A 12687-nucleotide genomic window follows, 5' to 3' on the forward strand; every position below is an offset into this window, starting at 1 on the left:
TGCTTTCATCGAGGGGGAAGGGAGAGGACTCCGAGTTTATTAGGAAGTGGAGGAAGAAAAGGAAGGAAGGAGGAAGCAAGGATGATGAAGGACATCCAGTCCACATTGTCAAGCACTGAGTACAACACCTGAACGGCTGTCATGTTCCTTTGCAGGTTAGAATGATGAATGGTGGAATCGCGTGCCTCCACTCAAATGACTTTCTCTCCGACCACAGACACAAAAACAACCGTCAGTGATGATTAAAAAAACAAAACAAAAAAAACAAGCACATTCTGTCATTTCTCTGCATTGTTCCGTTTCTTTTAGGAAATGTTATTATACTTTTACATGTATTGTTCACCTATGGTCGTGCTGCTGAACTGTTATACCGGTGAAGAAGTGGCCCATTTTCTATGTGCAGTTCTTGACATAAATAAAAGTTGTGACTGGCACAGCTGGGGGAAAAAAAGAAGAAATTATAAGAAAATAAGAAAATGTTTCACACCGGGACTGAGGAGGAAATGTTGAGTATCAATTAAAATAGATGTGAAGAAACACTTAATCACAAATAAGCCATGACGTGAATTAGGAGAAGCCTCTGATGCACTGAGGAGTCTTAAACACGAGTCTTAAACTGCTTGCCTGGTGTTTTTTTTAATTGTGTCAGCATATTGCATTGTCTTCTTTACCCAACTGGAGCATTAGTGCCACCAGCTAATAAACATTTGAACTTGATTTGTAATAAGACAAAAGCATGTATTTCTAATAGTTGGATGCTGGTAAAGAGCGTATGATAAGAATCAATCAGATGATGCAAAACCAGCCAGACGTATTCATCCATCCATCTTCTACCGCTTTATCCTCCACATGAGGGTCGCGAGGGATCCACTCACACATTCACACCTGCAGTCTATTTGGAGTGTCCAATTTACCTAATTCCCAAACCTGCATGTTTTTGGACTGTGGGGGGAAGCTGGAGAAAACCCATGCACACACGGGGAGAACATGCAAACTCAGATGCAGAAAGAACCTTGTTCTGACGAGGTCCTGCTGCAAAGGCAACAGTGCTAACCACTAGAATAGAGAAATTCTCTGAACACAAAATGCTTCACTGGCTTCACCTGTTAAAGTCAATTCCTTATGGAAAAAAGCAGCCAATACATTTCAACACAAGAATAGCTCATCAGACATTGAAGTTAAATCAAATAATTAAAAGTAATACTGCAAGCTTTCAATGCAAAACAGCACTGCAGTGCAGCAACAGTGCTCATTCATCAATGACTCAAAAGTAGTATCATCCAAAACAAAGGAATTCATATGTCTGTCTGCTGTGGGAGAGGAGGAGGATTCAGATAATTCTACAACCTGTCAGTGCATCACTTGTGTGTCCCTGACCTGTCCACATATGTCAAAACATTATATACACATGACAACAGCGCTTTCAAAGACAACATCAGAGCCTCAAATCACAGAAGATGACAACAGAGACTGACCATGTTTGAAAAATGACCAGAACAGATGCTGTGACATTTAATCAGAGTGCCTGTATTTCATCACTACTGTCCTCCATGTGAGGTGAGAAAAGTTCATGCAACGTTCTTTACTCTTTTACTTTTGTGTCTGCATATATGTTGATGCTGCTAATACTGTATTTCCATTTGATCCTGATTGTTCATTTAGTCTAAAATTACTGATTATAGGTCAGAGTTGATTGGTATCAACAACAAAGTTTCCAACCATCAATGATTGGTAAAAAAAATCCTGATATGACATGTCTTCATATACAAAAATACATTCAAGCAATTCTGTATGGAGTAATTATTTGTAATTAATTATAACACAAAATGTATTTTTGTTCTTGGACAATTGTCAATTTTTTTTTTTAATCTAAAAGTATTTTTTGATTATGCGAAACGCATTAGTTGAATCACAGTAGGTCAAATTTGGAAAAGGGCAACATTTTTTACAACTCAGTGAAAAACCGAGTCAGGGAAGCACATTTAAAAAAAAAAATACTACTGCTATTCTAGCAATACAAAGCCACATGCAAATCGGTGAAGTATCCCTTGAACAATATGCCACAGACTGGTCAACACAACAGTTTCCAAATGCTCTCTTATACAGCTCTCATACAGCTCAGAGAGAGTCTATGGATGAGAACTACAACAGTTAAGTCAGATTCTAAAAACCAACTAGAGTAGAATCATTCGAGCATTCTGCCCATGAAACACAAAATGGCAATAAATGATGAACACTGAAGAAGAAGATGGCTGCCATTAGGAGCACATGCAAAGACATGGCAGCTCCAATTTACACTGTTGAGCAGGTTTGGTGAAAGATGATGACTTTGCTCACTGCCACTGACTCACAGTCATCACAATGTCGAGCACAGTAGAGTTAATGATATAAGGTGTGATGACACGTATCATCATCTGTCTGTGAAATGGCCTCCTTTCAGCATTCGAGATCTTAGATAAGGTTCCATCAGCATGTTTCTATGCAGAAATGAAATGAAAATGCACAGACAAAATTTGAAAAAGCTCTGAAATATCACCTGTAATTTTTTACACTTGAAGGAGCTGGAGAAGTCAGCAGCAGATGAAGATGAAGGCAGATGTGTCATGGAATCAGTTTCTGTGACTAAAAGAGGACGTTTGGAAACCACGTGACTGAAATGTCCCTCCCCTTCCCAGTTATAGTTATTATCAAACATGGAAGGAAACACCTTTGTAGTAAGATGTGACCTGCTCTGCATTCCGTACTGTGGTTCCAGTACGTTAATGAAATGCTTAAATCCAGGGTTTTCCACCACTGAATAAGGTCACATGTCTGATGCTACAAACACGCCTATAGCACTTAGGGCTGGGTCCAAAAAAATGTATTGCTATTTAATAATATGATAATCGATTCATAAAACCCATGATCCATCTTTTAATACAAACCTTTTACTGCGGTGTGAAGGCTTTACTCTCATTAATCTCGCGAGACTAGCGGCGAGGTTTGGAACGAGTACTTGCAGCGGAAACCTTTTTTCAGACTTTACGCAGCACAAACAAATGTTATTTTCTGATTCTGACCTATTTTACGCATACGTTGTTGTCAAACTCACGGGGAACGCAAAATATTTCCGCACCAGTGATTTCACAGATGCGGGAGGAGGTTCCAGTTCGATCGAGTTGCCATGGTTACTATTAGTTAGCAGCAATGCTAAAACCACAACACTGCACGCCTGCAGTATGTCACACAGGGGGCATGGTTAAATCCTCGATTCCACCTTTGCTTTCCAAGGTCGAGATTGTGACGTCATTCCAATCGATATTCGATTTATAATTGAGATTGTCACCCCCCCCCAGTGAGGACTGATGAGGAAACCACAACAAAAGAAACAAATATTACTACAACAATGAATTGAAGCCAGATATCAACAATTATTGGCTTTATTTACATCATAAAGTTACGCCATGTTGTGCCTGCAGTGACACAGTTGACGGAAACACACACTTCTTCTTCTTTCTTGTTCTATTAATATGAAAACGTCATGGATCTTGGCTTTGTGTACACTTTTCTCCTTAAGGAATATGTAGACATGTAGCCAGGAGACGTGGAAGATTGATTTTTAAATCCTGAGACAACCAAGCCGTGTACGGAACAGAGCAAATGTGCAGCTACAATAATAATTCCTCCCTTCTCTGTAGTTTATCCCGGGCTGCCCTGCAGCACTTGTCTTCTCAGTGACGAGTATATACTGAGGTCAGGACCTAAACACATTGGCTCTACCTACTGCTGAGTGCCAACAAGCTTTAAAACTGTCAGCCTGTCCTTCTCTCCGTTGCTTCCTCACCCATCCTTCCTGATTATTCTGACACTTTGCTTCTTCCACTTTTATGGCTCCGTCTGAGCAACAGAGATACTGACAATGGACGAGACACACACTCACACACACACATACACACAGTGAGAGAGAGAGAGAGAGAGAGAGAGAGAGTGTGTGTGTCTGTTTGTAAAAGCATTGCAGACATTTTGGAAAGAGCAAATTGGAGAGATCACAGTAATGTTTGTTAAACACATAATAACACATTGTCCTATAATAATGATGATGATGATTAATTAATTATTTATAAGTTGGGAAAATACCATTTATAATTAAGAAAAGACAGAGTGAGTCTGGTTGATTCATTTTCTCTTCTTATAATTACTTATTCAGCAGCATTTTACCAAACAACATCTAATTTGAAGCATTATCAGCTGCCAGTCTTTAAAAGTAATGTTGTTGTTTTTTTGGTTTTTTTTAGATGTAAAAAACGCTAATATTGTCAATGGTGAGACATGTGCTGTATTTACAATTACTTCTAAGTTCAAGTAGTTCAATATTAGCCAATAATATTAGAAATACCCTTTTTTTTTTATTTAACCAAGAACTTTAGAGCTGCTCTGCAGTGCTTTGGGTTGATTTGTTGGCCAATAATGCTGAAATTCTCTTTTGTCAGCTGTTATATTATTTAGATGACTATGTTATGTTTACTGAGTGGAGCTCTGCTCTGGAACTGGTGCCAACTGGTGTCGAGTATAAACTTTGAAAACTACACTTTCTGTATCTCAGTCTTTTGTGGTTCATCATCTGAAAACAAGATAAATCATCTGCACTATAGGATTTGCCATCAACTTTGAATTTAGAGCGATCGTAACTTCGTAGCTTTTATATGTTTTATTGCTTGGTCTTAATAATGAGGTTATAATTATATTATGCTTTACATGTTATTCTGTTACTTTGTTGTTAAAGTTATTTATGGGAGCGACAGTGGCTCAGTGGTAGAGCGAGTCATCGTTTAAACTGTAAGGTTATGGGTTAGATTATGGAATTAGATTTGTGTCAATATTTTCAAACAACACTTTTTAAGAAGCAAATAAAATGTCGATATAATCATTGTTTTCATATTGTGACCATGGCTGGGCCTTAGGAAGCTGCCTACTGATTGGCTACTAAGTTTTGGAGCGACAGCTCAATGGAACGGAAGCCGTCTCAGGCTTGGAGTCGCTGATGTGTAATTAGCAGCTTTGAGTGGTCGTCAAGTCTAGGAAAAACATTAGATAAATACAGACCATTTACCATTTGTGGAGATTTGAACTGACTAATGTATAGGGATGGGGAGTCAGTATCTTACGATTCTGGTCAAAATCACTGGATCGGATATCGAACAGATTAAAATGTAAAATTAAATACAGTCCAAAAATCCTATACATGCATGCTTCACAATGCACAGGCTGTAAAAAATGAAGAGAGCAATACTTGTTACACAGTTGGAGAATTATGTCTTTGAAATTACTCTGAAATGTGTCGTAAACAGCTTCATACAACCATGAAGGTGTAAAAGGACTGTATCGGTCTAATATCGGTAGATACTCGAGTTATACGATATCGGTATCGGACACACAAAAAAAGTGGTATCGTCCCATCTAAAGCTGAAACAATTACTCAATGAATAAACTATTAATCGATTACTAAATTAATCGTCAACTATTTTGATAATCGATGAATCGGTTTGAAGCTTTTTTCATTATTAAAACAAGATTTCTTTAGCGTCTTAAACGTGAATATTTTCTGGTTTCTTTGCTCCTCATAACAAAGAAATCATTAAAAACTGAATCATTTTGGTCATCACTGATCAACATTTTTTTTGAACATTTTCTGAAATTTTTTTGGACCAAACGATTAATCATTAATCCTGAAAATAATCAACAGATTAATCGAGTATGTAAATAATCTTAAGTTGCAGCTCTACTCCCATCGCTACTGCTGTGTTGGTAAATTCCGGGGGTTGAGTACAAATAAATAAAAAGAAACCTGTTTATGTTTTACAGCCAACCGCTGATTAGCTTAGTGAAGCATAAATACTGGAAGTGACCCACATTAGCTGATCCCATGAATGCTCTATATTTATATTTATTCTCCTTCACAAATCAGTGTTTGGTGTGACAGAGAGTGAGTGGGAGGCGAGGAGCAGACGGGAACATTTGGTGTCTGATTCTGCAGGAGACGTGAGTAAACCCCACAAGCTGCTGCCGAAACTTGTGCCAGTGACGCCGCATTGGACACTGTTGAATTTTTAAATCGTCTAACAATAGTGTGGTGACACTACCTCAGAGCTCCAAGTTTTGCCTTTAAGTCAAAGTCCCGCCCACATTCACCCAATCAACAACTTACTCCAAAGTAGAAAAGGGAGAAGAAGAGGAGGCTTATCCATCACAGGCTGCAACTGCATCTGTGCCAAACCAGGCTTTATTCTCAAGCATCCATCGAGTACAATATATTCTCCTCAAATGCTGTCACAGTGTAGATGACCCTGAAGCCTTTCATAGACCGTGAGGCAGACGTTCAGGATTCGGTGAGTGGAAAATGATTCACCTGTTGAATTGGACACAAATGGTTCAAATCCAATCAAATAGTACGAGCCACTATAGGCGGGTTTCTCCGGCGATGGAGGTCACGACAGCACGAAGATAAAAGACTGGGCCAGAGTGAAGGCTTTCAGGCTCCGATTACTTTTTTTTTAGTCGAGTCAAAATACCTATAGATAACAGATGCCAAATAATAGAAAAATATTATTATTATCAGTATTTGAATTCCAGCTCCGCCCTGAAGAGCGTGATTTGAAACCTTAGTTCAGCTGCTGAATCGCAGCATTTCAAAGTAAAGGTAACATTTCTGTTCCCTGTTCTTTCAAGCAAGCTTTTATTGTGAAATACTAGCAGGACCAGTAGATGTATGTGTAATCTTCAGACTGAAGAGCATTTAAAAGTTGATTTACTTTGATTTTTAAAGACAAACCTTATGAAAAATATAACAGCAGCTCAGTGTCATTAAAAGGCAACTGACATTAATATATCAGTCCGTTATCTTCACGATAAATAAAGTCTTTGGGTTTGAATGTTTTTTTTGGTTCATGTAGGTTTACAAAAAGATATATAAAGAATGCAGAAATGTCACATATGTCTTTAAATTGATAACATGTGGTCATTATAAAAAAGGAAGGGTTGAAGGGTTTGAACGTTTTACCATCTTATTGTGTCAACAGCTCATTTGGCCCTTTTCTAACTCATTAAGACAATTGATTCACTGGAACAATCTTCTCGCTGGATAATCACATTTTAATTAGGCACTAATTGAAAAGTATCACTGATTAAAAAAATGTTTGGGCAGATAAGGACCAGCAGCAAGATGGAATTTGGGTTAAGATTTTAATTTCATTTGTCCACTTTTCTTTTTTATTTGTTACCTTTTCTTGAGTGTGATTGGAGGAGACGGAGGATGAATATTCAGCATATTTAGGTGTTACACAAGAGCATGCAATGCCCAGCTGGATGAAAATGGCAGCCACTGAGGAGCTTCAGGTTTTACAGCATGAGCAAATGTTTTATATTGTCACACTTGAAGCTACATTTTATTTTTGCCTGATTTCATTTACAAGTCATGAAAGTAGGGCTGTGTTGTTGAGGAGATAAATCTCGGATAAAGACTGACTTTTTCTCAGAGAAGAGGTTAATTGTGGTTTTAAACATCTTAATAGACGGGAAACAACAAACAAGGAGACAAATCCTAGAGGATTATATGCTGTGTCATGACATGAACCTTAGTCGTGCTGATGTTGAAGAAAATGATATCAAAGCATACCGTTATTGAATTATTGCTGAGTCCTACGATTAAATTACGTTTAATTGCATTTATTTCCAAGCACATACAGGGATTGTTCATTATCATTTTTAAATAACTCATTGTGGTTTTATTTTTGATTCCTTCACAGTTCATCATTCAGGAGGTTTTTACCTAGACTTCTCCACAGAGATCTCCAGCTTTCTAAAACGAATAGAGTGCATAATTAAAAAATCCAGTTTTTAAAAAAAATAGCACAGAAGCATAAGTTTCCTACTTTCCTAGATGTTCTTCAACAGAAACTAGACATCGGGAACTGCGAGAGGAGCTGTGATAAAATCTTTCATTCAATGAAATGTTAAAGTTATGAGGTTGTAAGGTTATAAAAGGTGACAGTGATGTGAATGAGACAGTAGTTGTGTAGAAAGCACTTTAAGTTCCAGTCATCAACTCAACATGGAAAACTTCTCAGAGAAGCAAATGAAGGCTCTTGTCTTTGATATGACTCACACTGTGATGTAGCTCACGCTGTGAATTCACCTCATATCTATGAACAGTCTAGTTTTTCAATCTTCTTTTAATGATTACATTTGCATGAGGGCTGCATCTAACAATTCTTTTCATAATCAACAAATCTGTCCTTTATTTTCTTCATCAGTTGATTAGTTGCTCGGTCCACAAAATGTTAGAAAATGTTGAAAAATGTTTCCCAAATTTGAAACTAATATGTTCGCCAATGTCTTGAATTGTCCACAAATCAAAATTATTCAGTTTTAATGATTTCTTTGTGACATGAAGCAAAGAAACAACAAAATATTTGTTCATGTTTTTTGAACAATTTTACTAAATATTACATTCACTTACATTAACATTAAATTCAGAAATTAATCAATTAAAGTGCCTGTGTAATGTGCAGGAGCATCAAAATATAAAGTTTTAATCTTTGGTTGAAACAAAAACAAAGTTCTGCGCTCACTTTCATTTATGGCTGGGTGGATATAAAAATATATTGATATATTTTTAAATGGGATATGAAATTAGACCATATCGCATATATCCATATAGTTCCTTACGGAGCTTTGTTTTTAAAAAAAAGGTACTCCTGTTGTTATACAGTCTATATTTTATTATTGAACAGCTGAGGATTTATTCATGAACCAGGTGATGAAACCTGTGTTTATTATTTATTCACTTGATTTTCCAACTGTTCACTGAAATAGCTGCTTTCAATAACGTAAATTGATATTCAGCCTAAATATATCGGGATATGACTTTTGGTCCATATCGCCCAGCCCTACGCTCATTCAATAACATCACCACACACTTGCTGCTCTGAAACATCTCTTCAATCCAACACATGATTCCCTTTGAAATCACAGATCGTTAATGTTAATACACAGAGACTAAAGCCTGCCATGAGGTATTACTCACACTGCTCCACATATCAACACCTTCATAAATATTTTACATCAATGCTTTTTATTTGACATGACATCAGCACATGAATCTAACACCTGATCTAATCTAATGGACGGTAAATACGACGGTAATCCTGCTCTGCTTTTAGACCAGGATGGACTCTGCTAAATCAACATGGACGGCCAACATCACAACCACAAAGCACCCACAGAAAGCTAGGACTAAAGTGGACTGACTGTGATATACACTATATGCAACATGGAAATGTACATTTACAACACTTAGTCCCAGCATCTGTTTGGTTCTTGGTGCTATTTCAGAAGAACTCTCTCCCTGTGTTTCCACACTAATGGTCCTTTTCCACTATAGCCTCGTCACGGCACTGTTTAGGTTGTGTGTGACTTTGTTTTACACGGGACACACAAACCAGTGACTAGTGACTAGTAAAGCAGTTGTTTTCAGTGTAACTGAATCACTCGCATCAGTGAATTAAAACTATTAGTTCAGTACTTCCTCCATGACCGGAGCACAGACTCCACTGTTAAATATTGAGATTTTAGACATTTACCTATTAATTGTTGGAGATTAACCCACGTTTTTAGGATTGTTAAGTCTATTTAACTGATCTACAGCTCGGCTTGATTCTTGTGGGACGTCTCTTCCTGTGACGGCAGTCTGACCAATCAGTGGCCAGCAGTCTGACGACGTCACGCATAGTATCTACTCAGTGTGCTTGGAACCTCGCCAGAGTAGCTACTAAAAACTGTTTTACCTGGTAGCAGGTACTATGCTAGTGGAAACTAGCATAACCGTGGCGTGCCGAGGCGTGCGGGTGGACACACGGCACAACCAGCTACTTGGTGTAGATAAGAGTGTGATACTGATCCTCTGATCTCAAGTAAGACTCAAGGGATATTTTACAAAATGTCAGACCATTCCTTGTTCTGCTTCCTCTGGATGATGCTCTCCTCTTTAAGTTTCAGCTCATTATCTGTGGGTGCAGAGATAATAAAAGCCACAACAATATTGACCAATAACACACATTTGTGATCTGATTGGGTACAAACTCATTGTCATGAGACAGTTTATCGAAATCATAAAGAGTTGACATTTTTCAGAGTCTGTCAACAATTTTTGGGTCGTTAAATTCCTGCAGCGAGGCAGAATTTCATCATAATGTTGTTTTGACAATTGTCATTGTGCAGCCCTACAGTATGACACACATGACAATTTTATCCCGGGTACAGCAGCATCTCAATTAAAGTGAGTGGCAGCCTAATGTTTGATGACATCATGCTTGAAGACAGGCATACGATTGGACGTAAAAACTCTTTGCATGCGGCCGTTTGCTGTGACTGATGATGGAGCACATTTACAGGAGTAGGTGGAGCTGATAACACATCTACAGGAAGAGTCATCGCCTCAAGGGCACTGAAGCATTCGGAGCGGCTCTTCCCGTCACTTTGGCTCAATCTCCCTTTTCCCGTCTGCTAGACCACGCAAAACTCAGTGGTGTCGATTACATTAAGCCGAGCTGGCGGCGTTGAGACACCTGTAGAGACGAACGGTCTGAGTTCAAGTAGCTGGGAGAAAAACAAAAGAGAGCCACGACACTGTGTGGCGTTAAAATTACATGATGTAACTCAGTGTAAACACTGGAGGGAAGCTCCTGGTGAGAGGAAGAGGCAGACTGGAAGAGTGTTATTCTGTATATATACATGTAAGTATACATGTATACATACATATATATGTATTTATATGATCAATGAATCGATTATAAGGTTTCCACAATGAATTATACAGTCCTTCCTCATGTATAATAATAATAATAATAATAGTACTGCGACAATAGCTCAGTTGTAGAGTGAGTTGTCTCACGTCTAGAGCTGAAACAATTCATTGATGAATCGATTAGTAATCGATTGCTAAAATAATCGTCAACTATTTTGAGAATTTATCAATGAATCAGTTTGAAGCTTTTTTCATTATTAAAACAAGATTTTCTGATTGTTTTAGTGTCTTATATGTGAATATTTTCTTTGCTCCACATAACAAAGAAATCATTAAGACTGAATCATTTTGGTTTGTGGACACAAAAACAAATCATTCTAGGTTTGACAAACACTGATCAACGTTTTCTCACCTTTTCTGACATTTTATGGACCAAACGATTAATCCAGAAAATAAGTGACGTATCAATCAATTGCGAAAATAATATAGTTAGTTGCAGCTCTAGAATGAATGAGTCTCCCTTTATGTTATAATAGTATTGTCTTGTGGTATTGCCGCCTGTTCTTCTTCGTGTGTGCTTGTACAACGCAAATATCTAATCATAAATCACATGGCAGCAACTGCAGACATCGAGAAGAACCTGCCGAAGTTAAAACCCAGTATCAGAGCAAGGAGGAAATAAGTGATTTAAGTGACTTTGAACACGGCATGGATGTCGGTGCCAGACGGGCTGGTGTGAATATTTCAGAAAGGACTTATTTTCTGGGACTTTGACGCACAACCATCTCTGGGGTCTTCAGAGAAAATAACCAGTGATCTCATGCTTTATCGATGGCAGAGGACGGAACAGAATAACCAGACTGGATCAAAAATGAGAGAAAGGCAACGGTTACAACCAAATGTACAGTCATGGACCATCAGTGGAACATCTAACCGTGAAGCAGAAGCTCCACACAGGGTACTGCTACTTCTACTATGGGGGTATGGGTGTGTGTGTGTGTGTGTGTGTGTGTGTGTGTGTGTGTGTGTGTGTGTGTGTGTGTGTGTGTGTGTGTGTGTGTGTGTGAAATGTGGACACCAGGAAGAGATACTGACCAAGATAGAGTCAAACCACATCTCACTATACATCACTGACACTGTGAGAGCAGCAATCCCACCACAGAGGGATTCATCAAGAGTGCAGCTACAACTGAACCAGGTATGATCACAACATTGTAAAAGAGACAGCAGGAGGTGGACACACACGCACGCACACACACACAAACACACACACACACACCTGAACTCTTCTTCTTTCCATGTGTGACACAACACAACAACCACAGACACAAGAGAGGAAACACACACATGAAGAGAATATTTTTCTGCATTTGCCAGATTGTGAGCATCAGCCTCTCAGCACAGTGTGTGTGTGTGTGTGTGTGCGTGCGTGCGTGTGTGTGTGTGTGTGTGTGTGCGTGTGTGTGTACGCACCGTTCCCAGAGATGTGGTTCTCTATCTCGCCGTGTCCAGCTTGTCTCGTGGAGACACTAAGTTGAATGTAGAGTCCCATGTAATGCAAACTCCTCAGCAGCAACCTGAACGCTCCCATGTCTCCTTCCTTCCTTTCTTTCTTTCGTTCTTTCCTTCTTTCTTTCTCTCTCTCCTTCTTACACGTCGTTTACTTAGTATTATTATTAGCTTTTTCTTTCTGGCTTTTGTTTTGTTTGTTCGTTTCTTTTTTATTTTTTTGTTCAATAAAAAATAAAGATCCAGGAGAGTTGTCGCGGTGAGAAGTGGAGTGAGATGAAGACGCGACGACGCGAGCGCAGCCTCTGTCTCTGTGTGTCTCAGACTCACTGACGCTCTGCTTCTCCTCACTCGGCTCTACATAAGGCGGAGGAACACTCTTCTCAAACAGGAAGTGC

The 12687-nt window shown here is 38.7% G+C and overlaps 1 protein-coding gene across 1 annotated transcript in view; it reads right to left on the reverse strand.

Moving 5' to 3' along the window:
• Window positions 1-12371, reverse strand: part of vstm2la (V-set and transmembrane domain containing 2 like a) — a gene marked incomplete at both ends in the record, with an annotated part of 50742 nt that extends 38371 nt beyond the window's left edge. Inside the window, one exon of the mRNA XM_083895083.1 lies at window positions 12254-12371. Within this exon, the coding sequence (XP_083751209.1) occupies window positions 12254-12371 (118 nt within the window). The remainder of the gene's footprint in view (window positions 1-12253) is intronic.
• Between the last annotated feature and the right edge of the window lie 316 nt (window positions 12372-12687).

The sequence above is a fragment of the Microchirus variegatus genome, assembly GCF_963457635.1.
Source record: "Microchirus variegatus genome assembly, chromosome: 9".
In the NCBI taxonomy this organism is placed as follows: domain Eukaryota; kingdom Metazoa; phylum Chordata; class Actinopteri; order Pleuronectiformes; family Soleidae; genus Microchirus; species Microchirus variegatus.